Source organism: Tetrao urogallus, assembly GCF_951394365.1.
Source record: "Tetrao urogallus genome assembly, chromosome: 4".
Lineage (NCBI taxonomy): Eukaryota > Metazoa > Chordata > Aves > Galliformes > Phasianidae > Tetrao > Tetrao urogallus.
The window spans coordinates 46,324,548-46,349,467 of NC_136817.1; the positions used below are offsets into that span (position 1 = coordinate 46,324,548).

A 24,920-nucleotide genomic window follows, 5' to 3' on the forward strand; every position below is an offset into this window, starting at 1 on the left:
TGCATGAAGATCTCTAATAGAGAAAATGTTTCTAAATCCCAAGAAAAGCCATTCAAGTACGTACACAGACTTTGACTGTTACACACAGAGATGACATATAGTCTGATCTGCTATGACAAGTCATGCTTTGGAGTCTGACTTTATGAAAAATGCCCTGATTCTGTTTTTAATAGTTAAAAAAAAAAAAAAAAAAAAGGAGTTTCAAGCTTTTATGAGTACTATTTCCTTCATCTCACATGAATAAACTCTTCATATTACAAGGTATCTGTAGAGTCAGACTGTGGAAAATAACAAGTAATGTGGCAAGCTAATGTTATGTTTTGTACAGGCTGTGGAAAGGCAAACCTGCGTCTGGACATGAGTCAGAGCTAGCATCAGAGCACACTGCAGAGAAGTGAGCATACTCTGTACTACTGTGCAATGTTGGTGCCAGTGCCTGATGAAGGCTGTGAGAAGAGACAGGCTGCTGACATTTGCAGATGAAAACTACTGTAAGCACAGGGAAAAGCAGTTGCAACACACTTTTCTCCCTTTACAGAAACTGCATTATGTTAAGCGTGATTTAAAAAAAAAAAAAAAAAAAAAAAAAAAAAAAAAAAAATCAAGAAAAACTTCCATGCTGTGTTCACATAAATGTCATGGAACAATAGCTATTCAGAGGTACCTCGTGCACTTTGTAAAAACACTGCAGCATCTAATATCTTGTTAAAGTCTGTAAGAATAACAGTTTTCATCAATACTGTATCAGCCATCTGGAAATTGTCTTAAAACTGCTTTTTTTTTTTTTAAAGAATATAATGTGGAATGAAAGAAGATGGAAGTGAAAAACATGCACACATTCAAATGCAGTTTTTGCATGTCTCCTAATTAAAAATAGTATCATTTCTGTTTTGGGGAAAAAAAAAAAAAAAGGGCAGCCAAGTTTGTTATCGTAATAGCAACAGAGTGCAGCATGTATCAATAGATTTTCTTCACTCCCACATTATTTTGCTTTGTCACCAAAAAAGTGTGAAAGTTTGCTGCAACTCTTTGCTTATGACTGTTCCAAGGAGCTATCAAGAGAGGAAAGGGGTCATATCTTAACACTGAAGAAAAGGATAGATCCATTAAACACTGAAACAGTACAACATATGATATGTTTAATAAAATTGAGTAAATTATTGCCAAAACAAGTTCCCATTTTTGCTTTCATGCATACAAAACAGATACCTGGCTCAAGAGGATTCCAGTTTATCAAAATATATGCAATTTCCCTCTCACAGCAATGTTAAATCAAAGAGTCACCAACTATTACACAGACGTTCACAGTGCTATACAGCATGGGACTCCTCATCCTTAAGCAGTGTATTCTTTGTGGCTGCCAGTTCAGTAGCAAACAACAAAACTTTCTTGTTGGTCCCCATGATACATTATTTTCTTACTCTAATTTGTTTGTTTAAAATATTTAGGGGTGCTCATATGAAAGTGATGAATACTCTCATCATAATTATGTCCATCTTTATAAGATCCAAACCTGAGAAAAATATTCCATAAGGCAAAAACATTACAACAAAATTTAATTCATGCAATTAAATCATACACTTCTATAGTATAGTTAATATTTCTTCTTAATGTTCTAGACAGTTGATTTCAGAAACAGGCCTCTATCCAGCTTACACATAAATCACAACTTAAGTCAGCTACTTACTTAGAGGTCTGTGAGGACGGAGACATTTAATTATACTGATTGGATTAATGCCATGGGCACTCTATAAATGGAACACCAACTGACCATGGTGAGAGATACTTTTATCCAGTAAAATCCTATGCTCTTTCCCACTGACTTCAGTTGGGATATTATTTCACTCTCCACTGTATGCAAATACTGAGCTCTACTGTTAATACCGCAGATCTCTCAAAAATTATGTCAAAACCTTTTCACATTCTGTTTAAGCCTCAAGATTTTGATTATTGCCTACGAGGCAGACAGATTTGAAAAAAAATATATATATAATGCTAAATAAAAGAAATAGTTGCAATACACTTCAAAAGAAGCGCAATTAATGGGAAAAAGTTAAACCAATTCCTAAATGCTATCGGTTTTTTTACTTTTTTTTTCCTGCTTATAGGCAGACGTGAAGGAACTAGACAAAAAAAAGTCTCAACTGAAATCAATATGAAAAGTCTGAAATCGTAGTTCTAACCTTGCGCAAGTTTCATCTAGGCAAATCTCTGCTTAGACAGGAAGCCAGTGATTGAGATATAAACAAAAAAAGTACACCTGCTTTAACTGTCGGTGTATATAAAATACGCATCTCCACATGTATTCTGTACTGTGTAAATTAGAAATAAGTTAACTTAGTAAGCTTGGCATTGCTGGAAGCTGTTCCTCTGTGGCAAGACATTTCTCAAACCTCATGATTCTCCACTGATACTCAGTCTAAAATAAACACCCTTCTCCATATTTCTCTTGGTCATGCAATGCCAAAAGAAAGAAAAAAAAAAAAAACAGCGATCAAGAAATAATTTCTCATGTTAAAGTCCTGTCCTTTTTACCTCATGACACATGTAACAAACTGCATCAGATATCCTCCTTGACATTTGCTCAAGTTACATAATGTATTTTAAAATACTTATACAAAGAGCATTTAACACAGATACTGTATTTTGTGTTCTATGTAACTGTGTGTTAAGATCCTGATACTCAGAGAGCTGAGAAACATAAGAGATTTGCCATCTATAAAATGAATTACCACATCACTTGGCAAACATCCTTATCAAATAATCTCAGAGGTTAATCATCTGGGTGAAATAACCATTACCTTCAATTTATGGTGCAACACGGCAGGCTGATTTTCCCAAAGCACATGCCAAGTCAGTGAAAAAAAGTGGAATCAGAATTCAGAATTTATTGCCTCTTTACCTTCTGCTTGATTTGGTACTGACCACCTTAAGAACTAGCTTTTTCATAGACATCGGGTATATCATCTCCTTAATTTTTTTATAAGATATGATACTGACCTGGGATTGAAACGGATGTCCTCAGGAACTTGGCTGGGATCAATGATAACTCTGTCATTGTCAACATAGTTATCTAAGTCATCTGGGATTCTAAATTTCGCCATTTGGACTTCTGAGTCACTTAAACCAGCATGAGATATGCGGGCATAGCCCAACCTATCAGACACAAGAAGAGTTAGCTTGAAGAAATAACTCAAGGCAGCTTCATCGCACTCTTAATTTATGTTCCTTTTTTTTTTTTTTTTTTCCCCCTCCCAGGAGATATTATTTAACCTACCAATACAGTTTTTCATTTCTGACTGTCACCTTAAAAATCTTGAAGTGCACTGTGAATATGAGCATCATTATTTGATGTCACAAGCAGAAAAAATGAGACATGAACCTATGCTTGACAACAAAAATAAATTAAGTTTCTAGATCTGGGATTTAAGTTTAAAGTTACAGTTTTAGCATATGCATACTGCTATAAGCTCACCAATGTCACTGAAGAGATTCTGAAATTCAAGAAAGGAACTCAGGTATCAGTGGCATGAATAACTAGAAAAATGAGATTGCAAATGGTGGGGTATTTTTACTCAGTACAGTTACTTATGACAGGTATCTAGTTTAGTGAGTATGCTTTTCTTACCACTGCAGAATTTGCAGTTATTTTGGAATAAGCTGAATTTCATTCTGGTACAAACATCAGCAAAGGAAAGATTTACGAGCAATTTGGTATTACAAAATATGGAGTGCATACATCCCAGGCGGAGGAAAGTACTTCAGTATGGGCTTTACACTGTTAAAATTTCCACTAAATCCAGCATAAAGCTTGGCTGGATTAGATCAGCATTTTATTTGAACATACCCTACAATCATAGCTCATAATTCATATTTTCTGTGTCACATACAAATTAGGGCTTAGCCTTCATATTTTAGAATGAAGCTGCAAAGCCAGAGCTTCGATCCTGGAAAAAGTGCTCTTATATTAACAAAACAGATTAAATCTGATGGTTTTTGACATAGAAGGATGAAACTCCTAACACTGCCTTTGCTAATTATATTTAGAAATACACCAATTCTTCTCAAGTTTGATGTTTCACATTACTTCATTGCATACTTAACTGCTCATACACATCTGTTAAGGAATGTAAGAATCTCACACAATTAGCTACAGAAAAGTGTAAAATCTTTTGTCACAAGTTGAATTTAATATACCTCTTCTTTAACATACCTTATTATTCCACGATACATAATATAGCTACACCACCTGTCACGATCTGTACTGTCAATATCCTATGGGCAAGAGAAAAAAAATTCAAACAAGGCAAACCTTCCTTATGGCTAGGCTTCAAATCAGTAACAGAACCAATGCAACCAGTGTATAAACCTGCTGCAGAGAAATGTTTTGCCTAACACAACTGCAAGGTAGAAAGGGGAAAACAAACACAGTGTCTTTTTGACAAAGTGCAAAACTTAAATTTAAAACAAAACAATCATATAATTTAACATTAGAAGGGGCCTGTGGAGCTCACTCACTTTCAACCCCATGCACAAAGTACTTATAAGTGTGTTGCTCAGTGATTCCACAGCCACGTTTTTAATATCTACGGGGATCACTCTGGGACTCTCAGACTTCAAAACCCTCATTGCAATTTGTTCTTCTGCTAACTATTTGGCATTTCCCTCGTGGCAACTGATGTACTCTGATTGCCTCATCCACTCCATCTACTCTACGCATTTCATTAGGTAGCTAAAGACTCTGAAAATGTACATCTCTCTTTGTATGTCTAAGTTACCCATTTACAATCCTGAATTTAATGTTTCAAATACTTATTATCTCTAACTGTTAAAGGAAGCACTGTTTTTACATTACCTGGACATTTCCATTTTCTATTAATTCAGTATAATCTCTGGATCCAGGAGCTGAAGTGATATATCCTAGAAATACAACTTGCTTAGAGCTTGTCTTCAACAACTTTGAAACAGCTATAGCCTGAAGTTTTCTGTCCAAGTCCTCTCTGAAAGAAGTAGAAAATAATTTAATATACATTCATTTTAGCTCAGATTCTTTCTGCTATATGACAGTAAAACAGAAATGAGGCTGACGCCTTTTTATTTATTTCTCAGCAAAATGGGCACTATGTTGAATAAAAGCCACATGGTAGTGGTAGACGTAATCAGGGTTCTCTGCCCAATTATTACATGAGCAACAAATTTCTAAACCAGAAGTTTTGGTTTTAATACCTATCTCATTACTAGGCGATGTGAGCATAATTGCCTCTGGTTATCTGAGGCTTTGTCTCTGCCTGCACTTGAAATTTAATTGCGCTACCACAGGCTGTCTGGTGTATAATAGGGACTTGACATGCCAACAAAACCTTTTACTCTTATGATGGACAAATCACAGCAAAAAGTAGTCTTAAAGTCTGGGTCACATGGTTTATGAAATGTGATTTAAGACCTATGTCATCCCATCCGCATTTACAACATTTGCCAAGTATTCTCCACCTTTTTAACAGATTTACGCAATAGTTCCAACATGACCAAAAGTAATAATGTAAGTACAGCCTGGTAAAATACTGCCTTGGAAAGCAGCCCTTGTCCTTGTAATAATATCCAAGGCACTTCTCTTCCACTGATTCTTCAAATTAATCACTTTAAACACTTGGTAAATTGGGCTACAGACCATTGATTTTAGAATTTGTAATCCCAAAATAAGATAGGAATTGAAATGCTGCTGTGCTTTCTGAATAGTAGTAATTCTGACTGGAGCAAATGCATTAGGGACAAGGAGCAGACAGAGAGAAGGTGAAGACTATTTGAATAGCAGCCTGACCTAGATATATGAAAAGTTGCCAGCTCACTCAACAGCTCCTTCTAGAAATACACTTCTCAAGAAGTTGGGTTCTTTTAAAGAACACCATTATAGAAATAGTCTTTAAAAATCCCTAGTTGTCCAGTCTCTTAGTTTGTGCCATCCTAATCAGCATTATTAGATTGAAAAAAGCAGCTGTGCCTGCCATTAATTATGAAATTCACTAATCTCAAAACACAATCTAATTTGTACTTGTTTCCCATGCGTCTCCCCCTATTTTCCTCTTCATCTTTATCTCAGGTCTCTGTGGGGAAGAGCTATTTTCTTCTACTTTCACAGTTTCTCAGAGAGGCAATCATCTGTGTGAGACACAGAACGGAATTTCTTTCCGGGATCAGTTTCTGACATACATGCTTAGTAAAAGGGAAATCCATAAACACACTTGCAGCGCAGCTTCTACAATGGGGAAAGGGAAGAAGCTCAATACAGGACAACGGGAGCTCCTACTGCTTTCTGAGCAGCTTCTTTGTATCGTATAGTCTGTATCCAATTCATAAATTCATGTTTTCAAAAATTAAAACAAATATTAAGGAAATAACAGAAACAATCTTAGATATTGCCACAAATAGAAAATGCAACTGCATAGAGCATCACAAAAATATCCCTCATTAATATTCACCACATTCAAAAAAGAATACACACTCTTCGTTTCCAAAGTGTGCAACAACAAAATCAACCAGTCTCCCCGTGAAGTTGACAGTCATGGAGATGGCAGGTGCAATCTCTCCCTCTGGAGAAGGGAGAAGGTGATGGGTAGATTTTACAATTGGATATCTTGACAGTGCCATAATCCTATAGGAAAAGATGGAAAGAGTTAAGCTTTCTAGTTTCCTTGCATTGCTAATCTGAACAAAGCAGATAAATGTGACCAGAAGTCTAATGGTCCCTAAACTCAAGCATCAGATCAGAATTTATACCATTTCTCGTGGATATTTCTGAACTTCCATGTCTGTAAAACACGACTTAAGCACGAGTCTAAAAATGCTTACTAAATTCATTCACAATCCAAAATTGGTAACAAAGGTATATGAGTAGTTTATAAATAATGCAGAAAGAAGAAGAAAAAGATATACATAAGCCCAGACATCTTTATAGATGAGCTGTGAATGGAGCAGAAAGGAACGCTGCTTTGGTATCTCAGAGGAACACATATTCAAGCCCAGACTGTCAACAACCCAAGGACATACATCCATCTACAAAAGAATGGTGGTCTTCTGATAGGTGTATTTATAACATAGATGAATTCTTACTTTGAAGCCCTTCAAAATTCACATTCCCAGGCAAAACAAAATAGTTTTATACTACCAGTAATTTAAAAGCATTTTATTGAAAGCAGAAGCAGGTGGAAATACATCTTTAAAGCAGGAGATTCCTTATTCTTTCAGCCTCTGATTAGAATCAACCTTAAAGCCATTCTGCATTAGGTTTTTCAAAATAGGCAATGAAGAAAATTTCAGAGTTACCTGTCTGTCCCATTTTGCATCATTTAAAGGTACAGGCTTTGAGAGAAAAAAAGTTTCTGAATTCCCTGCACATACAAAGAAACTTACATAACCTTTGCAACAACACTAGAAGTTCCATCTGCTATACAGATCCGTAAACCTCATTGAAACAGAAACTAACAAAAAACGCACACATCATAAGACACTATTTTTCAGACTGCAGAGATGTTCAAAGACATCCAACTGGTAACTGTTCAAGCATTAACATAAAAATAGACACAAAAAGTTCTGATCAAATACACACGTGCTCATTTCCCAACTATGCAACCCAACCTGAATTTAATAAACTCTGTGTTTCTAATTACAGTTACATTTTCCAATTACTATCGCATTTTTAAGTCTGAAATCTAAAGTTGTAAATGAGGAAGGCCGATATGATTATTTGAAATGTCATACTGCCAAATCTGTACATAAAGGTGCAGGATGCCATTCTCTGCATCACCAATACTGAAGTAGCTTGCAGGTACAGGCATCAAGAATGGGTTGCTGTTAATAAAGAGACAACTTCATCTGCATTGCATTGTACTGCTAGTGAATCAGCACATGCTCTTGAAGTCAAGCTCCAGCAAGCAACTGTTGTCATAATTATTCCAATTATTCTTTGTCTGTGTTTTGGTGGAGTATTTCCACTGATTTACTTTCCCCATGCACGTAAAGATGACTCACCCCCAAGTGTGATCCCTCGTACTTGGACCAAAATCTGTGTAAAATCCTAGTCTTTCTCCTAGCCACATTGTTGGGTCATTGTTCCCAATGAATGGTTTAGAGGCATCACTTTCCAGAACAGTGATAAAATCTGCACCTAAAATGGGAAAGAAAGAACTAGTAACTGTGATTTGTAAGCATGATTTATATGATTACAGAACATAGTTATTTTACTTTTGATTACACATGGATGGACACAAGTTCTTCAGGAGTCAATCAGGGCCAGTCCTACACTGGTAACCAACTGATGCCCAAACTTTTGGTCACCACAGGCTACAAAGCCTCTAATGGAGACATACTCATGCCTGGATGCCATAGCTCCTCCTTGCCACATGGGCAGACACACATTAGACTATGCTGTACACCTGGCCTGCGCATACGTAATGTGATGCATTTCAAAAGCACAAGGCATTCACTGTGTACACAGACAAATAACACAGCACCAAGCCTACTGCTTGCAACTTAATTAATGCGTACTTGCTACACAGTACATCTGCACTTACCTCATCTACCAAATCCAATTCCTCTCCAAAGGGTCTTACGCAAGAGGAAGCAGGCTGCTGCTGTCCAAATAATTCATTAGCCTACAGCAATTTCCATCTGCCAACAAGCATAGTGATAGAAAGGTTCCCAGTCCCATTTCCCACAGAAACCTCCCCTTTCCAGGGCACCACAGGCCTACTATATTAGCATGTTGAGGAGTATTTTTGTCACATAACAAGTCCTCCTGCAGTTTTGGCGACAACAAACAGGAAGAGCTACCTGGTTCCTAAGGGAAGTAGCCGCTAGGAAAGGCCCGCCCAAAGGAAGGTTATTTATTATTTCATTTATGCAAAGGCTTTTTCTATAGATAAGTGACTTGTCAGCAATACAAGAGAAAAAATGATATTGATGATCACAAACATTATTTCCTCCAAACAAAAACCCCTTTAATATCTAAGGAAAAATAACCATCTCTGCAAATGGATTTTTAACTGAAGTGATTGTACTGGAACAGCTCACAAATTCCAGAAAAGACAGTAGATCTTATGTTAAAGCAAGAAAAGACTTAGCAGACATTCCTGCTTCTCTCTCTTTCTCCATATGAAGCCTCTCAAATATAAATGAAGTGGGGAAAAAAGTTACCTGTCTGATTAAGTAAAGTAGCAGATCCCTCCAAATTGGACCACCCTTCATTGTCATATGCAAACCTAAAAGGCCAGATCATAGCAGAGAAATCTCTTTTTGGAACCTCAAAAACAAGATAGAAAAACAGTCACATTCTACATACTATACCTTTGCATTCAACATCAGATACACAGTGCTGTAAGAGACACCCAGTGGAGATAATTTAACCACTATGTTTTCCTAATAAAGCTATCAGAATCACAAAGCCTTTAGGTATGTTTAGAAGAATCTGCAGTATTATCTGGAGGCAAAAAGTCACTGTAGTTCAAATGAATTTGCAACAATTATAGTAAATACATGAATATGAAAAAGACAAAGAATATTTTTAATCTTTCTAAGAGTAACTAGCTGTTTTCTGTACTACACGTCTCAACAAGTTCTAAAAAGAAAGCCAACTGTATATGCACACACATACTTTCTACTCAGTTCTCATATTTTCTGCATCTTTTCCTGCTTTTGCCATCAGTGTTCTCCCTAGGACAAAATTCACCGACCAGAGAAACATGTCAAGAGCAAGTTTCAGATGGCTATGTCAGGATCAAAGAAAAAAGAAAGCAAGTTTAAGTCATAATTGCAACCATTTGCATCAGAAGTTTAAGTTTAGAGGAGTAATCAAGTCACAGATTTATATATGTACTGATATAAAGACTTAAGTCTGAGTTATCAGCTACACATTTCACTGTATATTTGAAAATGACCACTTTCATACACACACTACTCACCCCTCGGCCCAACTTCTTCTCATAAGTCCTATAACGTAGACCCAATCCTAGCAAACCAACACCAACAAACAGCCACAATACTTGAAACAGAAACACAGAAAAGCTGTTTTTAAAGCAGGAAATAATGCTACTGCAGTTAAACAGAATTGGGTGTACTGTCATTCTAAGGTCTGCTACACGTACATTGGGGAATTGACGTATTTATATTGCCACATTTGCCAGAAATAACACAATTTCAAAGCTGTGCATTTACTATCTGTATGCATACAGATACACTCCCATTCTCCAAAAGAAAACAGGCTGAGCAGACACATATACCAACACTCCTTGTAATATTCACGTTAAAAAAAATATACTTACTGAAGAATACATTACAACATATAAGTAAACATCATGTTTACTTCCTCTCCATGCTCCAGATACACATTTGTAGCATGCAATCTTTATTTTGTATTAACATAATGCGTGGAAGAAAACTTAGTTTACTTCTCAAGTCTCCAGATGTGAAAAAGATGTGATCCCTGCCTGACTTCAGAGTAGTCCTTGTTTAAGTTCACAAACTGACAGGTGCTTGGACTAGTACTGCAACTTCACAGAAGGCAATTTCAGAGCTCACATAGCCCCCCACATATCCACAATGAACACTTACAAGTTGTCAGGGTTTGGCACATTGTAATTTGATTATCAAATCCCTCTGTGGTTATTTTATTTATACAGTGGCATTCACAATCTACAATGACTTTGGTAATCAATTGCAAGTCCTTCCTCATCATACTCAGACTTGTATAATCTCTCATCTGATCCTGTAAGCATCTTTGCATCTTATGAAGTTGCTTAATATTTGCTAACATTAGGAGTACATTCTTTCTTCTGACATCATCTTCCACAATAAAATTTGTGTAAACCTTCCATAAATTTTTTCCAGAAAGCGTGCATGACAATAATTACATGCAATTAAATACATAGAGGCCTCCTTCTCATGTACCAAAATGAAACCACAAACGATACCAAATCCTTGTTTACATTTTCTCTTGTCCCCATTTGGTCATCATTTAATATATTTTAAGAGGTAGCATAGCCTCTCTCACCACCATGATCATAGAGAATCAGCTTCTAGGTTAGTATATACCTTAATCAAAACTGGAGCTAGGGCAATACTGGCAATACCAACTACAGGCCTGGCTCTAGAACTAGCACCAAAAAACACCTCTGAAACATCTGAGCAAAACACTGCACTACATTATGCTTTGTCCTCAGATAGCATCTTAGAGTCATAGAAGAGATGAAGTAAAATTATACTTACATAGTTTAATGTATTTTGTACTCATCTTAAAAAATGGCTTTTGGTTGCTTTTCACTTCAAACATGGAGTTCAGATCTTTCTTGGATCCTGTTAGAAAGTCTAGCCCAATGCATAACATAATAAACCCTGTAAAAATAGTTTATTAGCTTTTTTTGTAGAGCTCTAACTTATTAAAGATTGCTCATAAATGCATCATTAGTAAACTTCCAGCTACTGTGCAACATTCAAACGTACAAATCCAACAGCAAAGACAATTCAGTCAGAGCACAAACAGATAAATTCCATAGCAAATGCAGTGATGCAGGCAACATGAGATTAATTAAAGGAGACTATCCTACTTATCATTGTGAGAGTAGTCACCTTAACTCTGCCTGGAAGGTCTTGTAGGCATACTGCAAAGCAGTAATAGTTTTAATTTACATTGATGACACAGACATTGCTCCCTTTAAAATCAGTTTGTGACATTAAGCATGACACTGATAAGTATTTCAAAATAATTATTTCCAAACAGTAGTACTGCAGTGAGAATTCAAAGCCAAAAGATTATTTGAACACTGAATACACTTTCCACTGAAAAATAATGACAAAAAGATTGTGAAGCTCAAAACTATAATATTTGTTGGGTATTTTTCCAAATAAGTTGCAGCTAAGCTTTAATACATGCGAATCAGAGGGGTGAACAAACAAATGGGACCTGAGAGACAGACAGCATGCTGCAAACCTATTAAGCCTGCTGATAGTTAACTAAGAACAGACTTAAAGCTAACAAAAATACCTAGCCAAAGCCCCTTTCATATCATGAACTCTGTCTTCACTACAGTGAGCTCCAAAACACAGACCATTTTGGGGTTTTTCAGGAGGAGAGCAAGGGGGGCTGCTGACACTGATGCAGCTCAGAACTGTTCTTGTTCTTCCCTTGCAACCCACCAAGATCACAACATCACCAGATAACATTTTGGTCCCCAGCATTAGACTGCACTGGGTGCAAACTACAAGCTTCAGAGCCTGTCTCATTATTCACTATGGAAACACAGATATTTTAACTCAGCTGGTACTGGTGGGCACCACTGTGGAACATTCTATCAGTCAATGAAATACTTGTTCAAAGCCACATTTCCCCTTCCTCTGTTCATGAATCAGCAGGGATAAACAACATAAAACAATGAACAAACAGGGATGAACAAAATCAAAGGATTTTAATCCTTTGATCTGGGGCAAAGCAATTTCAACAGACCTCTCCACTTCTGTGTATCCTAACACCTACTTCCATAGCTCCCCAAGCACACTCAAGCCAAGATTGACCTTTGTAGCACTGCAGTACCATTGTAGGGTCAAAAAGGCTTGTACAGGGTGGATTCTGTATGCTAAATACTTCCAGGCTCCCACTGACAGCTACAACTCTCACATCAGCTCAGTGCTATCAAAGCTTACCAGAATTAACCTGAACAAGAACAATTAAGTTACATTACATATTACAGATTCTTAACATAGGAGCTTGATGAAAAATTACACTGTTGATTTTAGATGTCTGTTAAACTGCAAATGAAGTGCTTCGTCACCAAGATACAATTAACATGTTTCTATATAGGAACTCCAAGAGCAATTACTCAACAATAGTCCATAAACAGTGTAAGCAGACTGCAGTAGGATGAGAAGTAACTGCTGCAATATGTTTTCCTTTGGATAGGTAGAGCAGATTAAAATAACAAGCTCTTATCTCATCCCTTGGGAGCTTTAGTGTCCCATTATCTGCAAAGAAAATGTGGGAGCGTAATGAACAGGGTAAGAGTTCTGCTGGTGGAAGCACGTCTTCAATATCTTTGTGTCGTGGTTAATTAACTGCAGAATTCATGTTTTATTTCACAGTTATAGCTAAAGATAAAATAACTGTTACTCATAATTTTCTTATAGGTCCTACATGCTACATTAGGTGTAAAAGTTGGCAAACAAAGATGGGTGTAGTGTAATGCAGAAGTGGGTACACACAAAATCCTTCTCAAAGGGAGCATACTTCAAAGCCATTAAAATTGATGGGCAACCAGATATTTGACCCCCTAGCATTATGTTACATCACAGTGAAGTAGCACAGAAGTTTTGAATATAATAATCTTACTTTCATTGTCACTTCCCCCAGTGCTGTTCCCTACCCAAAACACGGCAAGAGAAAGGCAGGATATTGGACAGGAGGAGAAAGCAAGAAATAGCACTTGCACCTGAAAGAAACCAGAATAAAAAAAAAAGTAGTTTGCCAGAAAGCCAGGCTGTAAAGGAAGCACAGCAATAAATACATAGCCTCATAATATAACTTGTACGCCTTTGATAAGCAATAGCATCAGAAGGCCAAGAATTGCATTTTCACATTGAATAAGCTCATGTAGTGTTATCACCCGACACAGGTTAAGTTCACAACTTTGTTTTTGCCAGAGAGAAAGTTATGATCAGCTCTGTGTTTCTATTCAGTGATCCTGCTAGGTGAATCAATCACAAGAGTATTTCAAAGGAAGTGATAGAGAGGGATTTTATATAATAGCTTTCCTTTTCTCAAAGCATTATCCAAAAAAGCATTTAATACTTCCCCACCATGTGCTTTCTTCCAATAACTCCAAAAAATAAATCTAAATGTACTGAGGTAACAATTTCTGGAGGTCCACTGGATTGCTTACAGAACAAAGCCAACTACAGTAAATGTAATGGAACCCTCCTCAAAATATAACAAAGCAAAATCCTGAGTGATTGCTGAAATATGTAAAGCTCTATATACAAACTAAGAAACTAGACTGGAGGAAAGCGGCTGAAAGGCATTTCTGAAATTTGAAGCCACTGAAGCAACAAGTCAAGCATGGCATTCATTAATCCTTTTGAAGGACAACATAGGATAATGTGTCACATTTTCATATGCACCACACAATTAGCCCAAGTTAATGTTTAGCACTCCTTAAGTGTTATTAGTGAAATATACTATTGAAACACATTAATACCTACTAAGAAAATTATTTCAGAGACAAAACTAGAAAGGGCTGGTTTCATTTCCACCTCCTTACCTATCAAGGGATCATTTTGCTAAACCCTTTATATTTGCTCACCTCAATTCTTCCTCATTGGCAAATATCTGACAATTTCTTTTCTTCTCCCATCCCTCTTCTGTACGCATATTTCTGACACTGCAGGCTTATCAACATTCCTCCAAACATACTGGTATGTCCGCAAAACGTAAGGTACAATTATGTGGAAATGAAGCTCAGGTCTCAAGTGCAGACTAGCTAGATGAGCAGGATGCTGCACTTTGGTCCTCGGAGCAGAACTAAACCATGTGTTGAATTACGTTACAGTCCCGGAAAGACTTAATAGCCTTCCTATACCAAGTTCCCAGCAAGCACATTATTACCTGAGACACCAAAACACTATCAAAGATAGCTGGCACACAGATGCACTCATACTCTGGATAGCAGTGCAACCATATTTTTGGGATGCCTGATTAACAGCTTTCTTTCTCATGTACTTATTTATCAGGCTTATTTATCCACCTTTTCATTTTCTCTCAACTACATTCCATTTTCTGCCCACATTTTAAACTATGTCTGACAGTAAAGGTACAAGTAGATTTTTTCCATATTCCACTAACTTTCTCACTGGAACTCTTATCACAGAGCATTTGGAAAAAAAAAACCAAACCCTATACATTATGTATATTTTGACAATATGATTGAGGCTGAAACAAGCATATTAATATTTGTTCACAGTCATACATGTACCTAAAAGAAGATGGGAGCTTTCTCTAGCGTAAACTCCTCCAGGTACAAATTTATAAGCTGTACACCACACACAGAAGAATAATTCAAGAACATAGGTGAACATGGCTGTACTCATGGCTTTTCCAGGATGCAGACAGCCAACAAAGCGCCCAGCCAGTTGAGGCCACACACACATAGTAAAGACAGCAAGAATGTTGCCTGCCACAGCAGCACTCCAGGTGTGTAAGTAAAGGAGACCAGCTGAAGATGCTATGCCTGTGAAGAGACAGAAAAAAACAAGTCAGTCACAGTCAGCTGTTATCTGCCCTCTTCTTTAGAACATTCTCACCAGGAAGAAAGAAAAAAAGTCCTGGGAAATGTAACTGTGCTTTGCAGTCATGGTACCACTAGAAGGATGGTTACTGTCTAGTTTTCTCAACATCTCATTCTCTTACAGGTTGCTTATTGACTTGAAGGAGTGCAGCAAAAAGACTGCAGAGAGACAATCTAAAGAGCCAAATCCAAACTGCTTTTCTTACGCAAAGCTCTTCCAGCACAACAGTTATTATGCAGTTTATGCATAATAACAGATTATATAGTTTAAGATGCTTATAGCTCTGCTTGTTATATAATGCTTATCAACTTTGATGTGCTTACATAAAAAAAAAATCAAATCTCATACACTACAGTCTGAACACACATTTCTTAAAACTGACACCTGCACCAAGAGGTTAATTATTAGGGCAAATGACAGTTTGAGCATTGCCAACTCTTGTGCTTTTACTGAGACTGTCCTGGTATTTGTTATTTTCTTTTAGCTTCTGAAGAGTAGTTCTAGGAGTAACTCAGTTCACATAAAATTTCCTGTCTTCACAATTGTGAAGAGTAACTTGAAAGCATTGGCTCTTCAATGCTTCAAAAGAGAAGGTAAGAAAAAAGCAAAACAGTGTGCATGTCCTTTGATTTCCATATTTTGAGGTCCCAATTATTAAACATTTGTGGAAAGTGCTGCTTTCCTGATAAAAATGATCCACAAGCAACTAGCTAAGACCAAAAAGCAGCAGTTTTGGTTGTTTGTTTTTTTTGTTTTTTGTTTTTCGTTGGGTTTTTTTGTTTGTTTGTTTTTTAAACAGCATTTATGCCAGTCAATTTCTCTTAGATGTGTCTACAGCCTAAACCAAGCTGCACCTATCCATGCTGAGAAAGTATGGAAAAAACACCTCCTATGAGAAAATCACAGAACAATATTTGTCTCCTCTATGGCTTGCTCCATGGCTTTTATGGCACATCTATATAATTTCTCTCTGAAAATGGATGTGCAGATCCAGCACTCAGACCCCTTTTCCCAGCAGGCTCACTGTACACAGACTGATTCACAAACACATTGCCTCAGCAGAACTGCTTTTGCTTTCTTATTATTTTATTGCCAAGAAATCTTGGCAACTAAGGAAGCAAACCATAACCTTGCCTCTAGGTGAACTTCTCATCACATTACAAGTTACTGTGCCTCCTGCAGAATCCAAGGGCTTGTCACCTCAGCCTCATAACCCTAGCTGTAGCCTTGCACAATACAGATGATGAGAACCGAAATGCTGCTCACGGGAACAGAACTTCAACAAGGGATTCTTAAGAGAACAATGCTGCTCTGCAATTACTTGGAGATTTGGCCTGTAACCCTTAGTCAACTGGTTAGATATGCACATGCTGCAGCCAGTGATAAAGTAGCTCTGATTAACAATTCACTTTTCTCATAGGGGATGTAGAATCCAAAGGCATAACTAAAGGTAATAAAAACAAAAATTCTGCTCCAGACTTGCTCCTACCTATAAGAAACCAGGCAAAACTGGCAACAGAGGACCAACTCCAAAATGAAAGCATCAGTCCATGAGCCAGACCCAACAGAACTGTACCACTAATAAGAAAAAAGAAAAAAGGAAAAAGAAACCGTACATTACTTTAACTTTATTTTATAAACATCTGGCATTCAGAAATAAACTTTTAGACATAGAAGTAAGGGTTGTTGGTAGTATTTTATAATCCTTTAATTTTAAAGAGTGTTTGACTTCAGTGTAAAATATCTTTGTTTCACCCCCTGCTACACTCTCTCCTTTACCTGGTGTAAAAAACAACCAACATCCAGCTGCAAAAAACAGCTGTTCAACACAGTGTATAAAATGAGCTGCATTCAGCAGCACAAGCCTGTCACTGAAGCCATCCTAAAAAGAAGTATTCTGGTCACTTCAGAGAGGCTCCCCAGGGCAGTGGGCACAGCACCAAGCCTGAAGGAGTTCAAGCAGCATTTGAACAACTTTCAGACATAGGGTCTGAATTTTAGGTGGTCCCCATTTGGAGCCAGGCTCAGTGATCCTGGAAGGTTCCTTCCCACTCAGGATATTGCATGATTCAATGAAATTAAATAGGGACTGAGTAGCATCTAAAATTGCTAACAATCTTGAGTAACTCTAAGTGCTAATTCTAAATTATTAACTAACTCACCTACAGCTACACATAAGTGGCTATCAGTAACTAATCCACTCTCTTTCTAGATTTTGGAACTTAGGTGAGCAACTGACAGCATAAGACTAAATTCTTAACACCTAAAATTTCTACAGAAGCATATCCTGTAATATTGCACATAGATGCTTAATAATAAAAGAGGGAAAAAAAGCAAGCAGTTTCCAAAGTATACAATTTCTTATTACCTTCTTGATGAAATCAACTGCTAGATTCATTTACTGTCTTTTATAGATGCACCTCATTCACAAGCACTTCAACTTCAGTCCTAATGAGTAATTTTATGTATTATGTAATTATATATATATATATATATATATATGAGTAATGAGTAAGTAATTTTGCAGTCTGGCTGATGAGGTGTTATTATTATGGACATAAAAATCATTTTTTAACAGAAAAAAAAATAGGATTTATTTGTGCAGATGCAATGCTTGGAAATATGAGAAAACAAGTCAGTATCACTTGACCCCTATTCTTAAGCTCTCTGTGAGAAGTATCTTGTACCCAGTTTATTCTACACAAACATTTATACCATCAGCCTCTTTCTAGTAACCAAGCTCCATCCAATAACATACTAAGTAATGTAACATGTCTGTTCCTTTCCTTTTGGGAGAAATAAGTGAAGTTGAACAAATGTTTCAATTTTCACGGTGACACTGGTTTTCGATTATTGTTTTCAATTATTTGAACAAAACAGAATAAGAAACCAACCAACCACAGGCACTCACCCATACGGATTAGGATCTGGACCTGTATGTGGATGTCCACTTACTGCCCATCTAGAAATTAGCGAGACCTCCCCAAATATCCAAACGGTGAGGAACATGAGGCTGCCAAAAGCAACTCCTGACAAAAGCCAATTAGGCTGTGAGACTGTCTCCTTAACTGTGTTACCGGTAGTGTTTGCTCTTCGCTTCCTCTCGCCTTCAACTAGAATAAGAATAGGAATATAACGGAGCAACGTGTCAAACAGGAACAAAAAGGGTTATTAAGAAACAGCCAAGATCACAAAGCTACCAGAACAAGTTAAACAGCCACAAAAGCTAACTTGTTTGATTGCTCGTGAAAACTGATAAGACAAAAATCTCTAGTAAGATTCCTAGGTCTACCAGGAAAAGCCATTGGTCTTAAACGTACAAAAATGGCAACCTGCCCATATGATTATTCTTCATCTTATTGGAATGTAAAACATTGAAGAGTCTTTGAAAATCAGCAGAAAAGTTATTGGAATTTGTTCAGAGGATTCTGTTCTCTGAAACTCTAAACTCTGATAAGAACACAACCTGACACTTCCAAAGAAGCCAGAAAAACTCTCTTCCTTCTCCTTTTTCCTCACTTATTTGAGGAGAAAGGAGTGCCTTTAATTGCATTGACACACTGCTTTGTCACATAGGAGAAAAGTAGACTCCATTCCTCATTTCCTACAGTAGATTCCCTTTTAAATTATTATGAAAGTCAAGGCTTAGCTTAAGCCAGAAAGCACAACACAAACACACAGTGCCAACTTATACCCACGTACACATAGACAAGGTTTTATCTTTCAATTAATTCATTCATGTTATACTGAGAAGGAAGGAACTTCTCAGAATTTAACATGAGCTGCCCTAGCTAACCAAGCCAGCCTCATTGTCTTTGGTGATACTCCCTTCACACTTTTAAAGCATGATTACCATTTGCCAGCACCAACTGCCATGCACTCCACCCAGATGCTGCAACAACTTGTATGAATTCTGACTAACACAATTTGCCCGTTATTCCAACTCTTTTTGTCTGCTTTGCCACATCAGCTGTCCCTTAGCTTTATCTCATTTCCCTTCTCTGTCAAAAAAAATTGTACTGACAGAAAGAACTGAAAGAGCAGATTGAATTAGGAAAATAACAGTAACACCACAGATGTTTTCTGCTGCGGGAAGGATAACCCATTCTGGTTTTAGTGAGCTATGTTATTTCTTTATTTTACTGCTGCATTATTGATACTGCAATTAGTTAGCATGTCTAACTTATTACAGCTTGCAGGGTTTGAAACACAGATTCTGTCTTGTTTTGAGAAAATGAAAGTACCCCATGGTTTGTAAAGTCTGTAATACTTAGACAGGTATACCTTACGACACCTTCATAACTGCTTTCTTTGTTATAATGTGTTTACCTGAATAAATTCGCTCCACTGCTGCTACAAAACCAATTGTCAGCATGACAGTATTGGCAGCTTGTGAGCTCCACACTGGGTTCAGTGATGTATACCAGATTCGAAGAATGAGGAGCATCATCTTGCCTAGAATGAAGCCCCATATCCTGATGAACCTGCAAGAATCATTTTAGATCACTAACACATTTGAAAAGGGGAAAAAAAAACAAAACAAAACAAATCTTGTTTTCTCCCTCAGAAAACCAAACCATAAATATATATTTTAAGATAGACAGACATCTTTCATAATTCCATCAGTATAAAAAAAAATACCTTTGCAAACTGTTTCCTGACCACCATGTTACTGTTTGAACCAGCAATGAGGAAGAAACACCAGCAGCCAAGATGAACAGTCTAATGGAAGCATTTGGAGCCTGGTATGATGCTAAGCTCCCTACAAACAAACACACACGCAGAGGTTGCTTTAGTGGGCAACAGGGAACTGGTAACGAGGACTTCCTGTGCGTTAGCTCAATCTTATCTGTAATTCCAATGGCTATGCCATTCATCTGCAAACACAACGCTATGCATTTCTGAATAAGCTAAAAAGGTTTGGACAGGGAATATATGATATTGCCACAGTTAGCATCTTCAGGAAAAAAAAGGAATAAAACATGATGACGTTACCCAAGATTGCAGCAATTGCCTTAGTTTAAACACTTATGGTTATTGATTTCATAAATAAAATATAAATAAAGTATCTAAGCATACAGACATTTCACAACTGTGCACTTGGTTGAATCAAAATCATAAAAGTTGAGGTCCATCTTTTTTTTTTTTTTTAAAAAAAAAAAAAGCAGTCACAATGCATTGCACAAGGATTAGAAGGCAATTGGTGCAAACAAGACCTGCTTTGGCCCAGCATCTTCCTCCAGAGCCACCAACAACAGCCTGTTCCATCTTGTTACTGAAAACTGTAACTCCCCCACTTACCAGAAGAGACGCTGCAGTGTCTTCCATTTCTCAAGGCACAGAAATCTCATTTTTACAAGCAGTTTCAAATAGCAGGTTTTCTGTTCAAGTGGGGTCAGGCACATGCTTTCATGTAACTTCAGTCTGCATGGCAAATTTGTGACCCAGAACTAGTGACAAACAGGGAGAAGAAACACTGCTTGCTGGCAGCCCTTTGCTAAGTCAGTATGAGTTAAAGTTGAAGAGATATTAAGCACGGAAGGGTAGAAATGGAATTGCTGATCCTGGCACTGCACATTTGCCCATTTTGCTTACAGCAAAAGACACAAAGATAGCAAAATGAAATCATGGAGTGTAGTGAATGTTTGTGCACGGACTTTAGCACAGGTTGCACATACAACACACACAGATTTCTCGCTTTCATCATTTGTGCTAGCCAGGTTAGAGCTAGTGTGGGTTTGCCTGTTTACATTAGACACACCTTTGGCTGCTGAGCAAATACACCCAAAATGTAAATATCTAACCAAACATGTAAATCTACTGTATGTGTTGTCTGAAGACAAAGCCTCACAAGTGCACTGCCAGAAGGGTTGTTTGCTGGTTTTTTTTTGTTGTTGTTGTTGGTTTTTTTTTTTTTTTTTTTTTTTTTTTTTTTTTTTTTTAAAGAGAACACAAAGTAGCATGAAAGGATATGGAAATCAAAACAAAAAGCTTCAGAGAAAAATAAAGCTTCCTGGCAGGATAAAAAAAAAGGCAAGTGACAATAATGAAGGAGAAGGGAAGGTTTTTTTTATTATTATTATTATTATTATTATTATTATTATTATTATTTAAAACAAATTTTAAGAAGTTCTAAATATTCTGAGTTCAGCTAAGCATGAATAGCTTCCCAAATTTATTTATTAATTAAACACTGTGAAATTAAAGGCTGGCTATTTCCAGTGGAATAGGAATGCATGCACAGGGTCTTTCTGAGATGATAAAAAAAGATTCAAAGAGAAAGAAGCAAGAAGTGCCTAGCCACGAAGATAGAAAGAAAGCAAAAAACCAGGGGAGGGACAAGAGAGAAAGAGGCACATTACGGTAGGACTGAAATCATTTAAAATACAAGTGATGAAAACCAAGTAAAAGAATTGATGAAGATATTCCTAAACCCCAGAGCTGCCTGTGCAAGCGTATTTGGTAACTTAAAGGTGCTTGAGAACCTTGGGAGGCAAGAGTGAGAATCACCACTTGATGCTAAACTCTTTGCTAGGACCAAAGAAGGTGAGCAATGTCCTTTCACATCTTTCCCAAACGTGGATGTTTGCTGAAGAGCACTGAAAGGTGAATACAGTACATCAGAACTGGCAGAGAACATAGTGTACAGTAGCCAAGGGGGTACAAAATTAGGAGTGTTTGGAAGGTGAAAATAGCAGCAGACACAATCACTGATAACCTAGGCAGGAATGAAGGGGAGGCCTCACCTGTGTACAGCAGTGCTCAGGATACCCTGTCTGAGGATGCTTACAGCCTCAGCCTCCTCAAGCTCTGGAGCCCTCCGGTGAGCATCTTCATTAACACATCCTTTCCCCACCTTATTACTGAAGGTGCTGGCTTTTCATTCAGTTAACACTTCCATGATTGTGGTGAGTAAACAGGTATAAACCAAGAGACTTCACAAAGCGCAACAAGCCCACCACTGCTTTTTTTATTTAGCAGAAAAAGAACTACACAAACTTCAGCAGTTTCCACCTCTTCTGGCAAAGTGAGCTAGTAAATGCAACAAGATGATCCAAATGACTAATCTTCAATAAACACAGCAAGTTGTGTATTACTGTGATATCGGAACGAACACAGAGTGCAGTCTGAAATGCTTGCTCATTTCTACCCTCTAAAAGCAAATGTCGTAGAAAGCAATGCACTGAGGAGTGCTGCAGAAAGGTGAAGTGCAACACTCCACTCACTGAAAAGCTTATTAAAAAGTATTAGAAATGATGGTACAGAAAGAGCAGAAAAATAGAAGAACTCCACTTCCTTTGAAGTCATGACACCAATAAGCTGGGTTCAGTTCTAAAGGTAAAAAACAAGGATTTAAAAAAAAAAAAAAAAAAAAAAAAAAGCACTGCAAACAGAGTAAATAAGATCTTCCTCTTCTGTTCTCTACCAAGAAAAATAGGAAAGTGATTCCCTGGTTATCATCCTAAACTGATAAATAAGGAGCTAGGAACTGCAAGCAAGAGACAGGAAGCCACCTATCAGCAGCACTCTCCCCCTATGCAGGATGGATACTCTCATCTCTGACCTCATACAGGTGCTGCAAACTCATCAGTAACAGCCCTGCCTCCCGGCAAACTTCTACAAAATCAACAAGAAGACAGACTTGCACTGGTTTGCTGAAGAATGCAAGGGAATCCAGCATGTCCCGGCTTAGGGCAGAACATGTGGGATGGGTAGTGAGAAATTCTATTCTGAATTTATGGTCAAACCCTTTTCTTGTGCAACAGAACGTGTGAGTCACTTCTCACCCAGGGTGAGCCTATAACCCAGCAATACAATGCATGCATACAGATACACATAATGAAGAAAAAAGTCATATTTCAGAATTTCAAAAGTAGATCTACTAAGAAGAACGCTTAATTTGTGGCAGATCAGGTTAATACTACCCCCAAATTTATCTGTTGTTAGACACAAAGAAATGCTATAGAAAAAAAAAAAAAGCACTTGCTTTACTGATTTCTGTGCAATACTGAAAACCTTTTTGCTATTGGGCATTTGCACTAATTTAAAAGCTTCTAAAAATAGAGGGTGAAATGAGATTGCATTTAATTATGCAGTACTAACCTAAAAACTACCACAATGGATGCAAAGAATATTCCTTTGAACATACTCAAGAGAAAAATAATGCACGAGTTTAAGAGGAAGTACTTCTTATTCCTACATCATTCCACAATCATTGGAGTCTTGAGGAAATTCACAGTGTTTATTCTTATGCTTTGATAAGAACAGGGGAGGGGGGGGTGGAGGAAATCTGTAACTCACAGCAGTGCATGCTTACCAACCACAGTCAATCTCAGAAGAGCAAGGATGTACTTATTGTTAGCCAGCCTCCAACAAGGACCAAGTATCAGGAATACTGGAGACAAGAAGGCAACTGCAAAAACTTCTAAACCAGTAAGTGCCAGTGTCTGCAGAGGGAAGTAATAAATCATCGGTGGCAGGGCATGGTACAGAGACCAAGAAATGTAGCCTAAAAGAGAAGAAAAACAAATACATATCACACACAGTATGGTTTTATAGCATACTATGTATAGTACCATTTTATACCTCTATGTACAGAATAATAAATAATTTTGAAAGTAATTCAGGTAACAGCAGGCTGTAGTTACCTTCAAAGAAAGCACTTCTTTACAGAAGTATTTGCCATTTCAAGTTAAAAGAACACATCTTCCCACGAAACAGGATAAGAAAACAGCTCTTCTCCCGTGCGACGACAGCAGCCGCTGCTTCGGCCCCGAGCGAGGATCGCTCAGCCCAGGGAAGGGTCAGCTCGCAGAAGGAACAAACACCCCAGTGAGTAACCCGCTACGACCCGGGGCTCCTCAGTGCCGGGCCGGAGACGACGAGCGCTGTGACACACCTCGCTCCGGGCACAGGTTGGGCACTGACCCCCAGCCTGAGGGCTCGTTGGCTCCGCACGCAGAGGCTCGCGGCACGGCGCTGCGACTTTCTGTACCCTTTGTAAGAGGCGCGCCGAGCCCGAGCCCGCTGCCGGCCACAGGCGCGGAGCTCTGCTGACCGCTCAGCGCTGCCGTTCCGGGCGGCTTCCGCAACGGACCTCGGGGCGAGGGCTCGACGGCCCCGGTGCCGCGATCGCCGCGCCTTCTCTCTTGGGGCACGCGACTGGAGCCGGCTGCTCCCGAGACGGCGCTGTCCCCCCATCTCCGAGGAGCCGTTAGCCGCCCCCCGGCCCGGCCGCCACCTACCGAGGAGGCTCTCCGAGAGAACGGCCCTCCACAGAGGATCCATCGGCCCGCCGCTCTGCCGCAGGCTTCGCCCCTTTCGGCCGAGAGCCGGCAGGACGCCCCGCCTCGCCCGGCACGCGGCCGCCGCCGAACGGGCGCCACAGCGCCACCTGGCGGAGCGGCCGGCCGCGTCCTGCCCTGCGGGGCTGCGGGTCGCACCGCCGTCCTGTGGCAGCTACGCAGGGATCATCGCCGCGGTTGCGGGAGCCGCTGCCTCGGCAGAAGTTGCCGCTCGCCGAGAACGGCTTCCCTTTCCCTCTAACGCACTGTAGGGCACGGACCGCTAAGGCAGGACGGCACTGTGCCATCTTAATT

The 24,920-nt window shown here is 38.5% G+C and overlaps 1 protein-coding gene across 1 annotated transcript; it reads right to left on the minus strand.

The window, feature by feature from the left end:
• Positions 1 to 1,422: 1,422 nt before the first annotated feature.
• CWH43 (cell wall biogenesis 43 C-terminal homolog) lies at positions 1,423 to 24,609 on the minus strand (the record flags this gene model as incomplete). Its single annotated transcript, XM_079534224.1, has 16 exons — positions 1,423 to 1,513; positions 3,001 to 3,156; positions 4,214 to 4,275; positions 4,856 to 5,000; positions 6,500 to 6,649; positions 8,026 to 8,161; positions 9,190 to 9,295; positions 9,954 to 10,033; positions 11,257 to 11,382; positions 15,009 to 15,263; positions 16,811 to 16,899; positions 18,233 to 18,434; positions 19,651 to 19,805; positions 19,963 to 20,083; positions 23,639 to 23,830; positions 24,567 to 24,609. The coding sequence occupies 16 exons, from the start codon at positions 24,607 to 24,609 to the stop codon at positions 1,423 to 1,425; spliced, it is 2,109 nt and encodes a 702-aa protein (XP_079390350.1).
• Between the last annotated feature and the right edge of the window lie 311 nt (positions 24,610 to 24,920).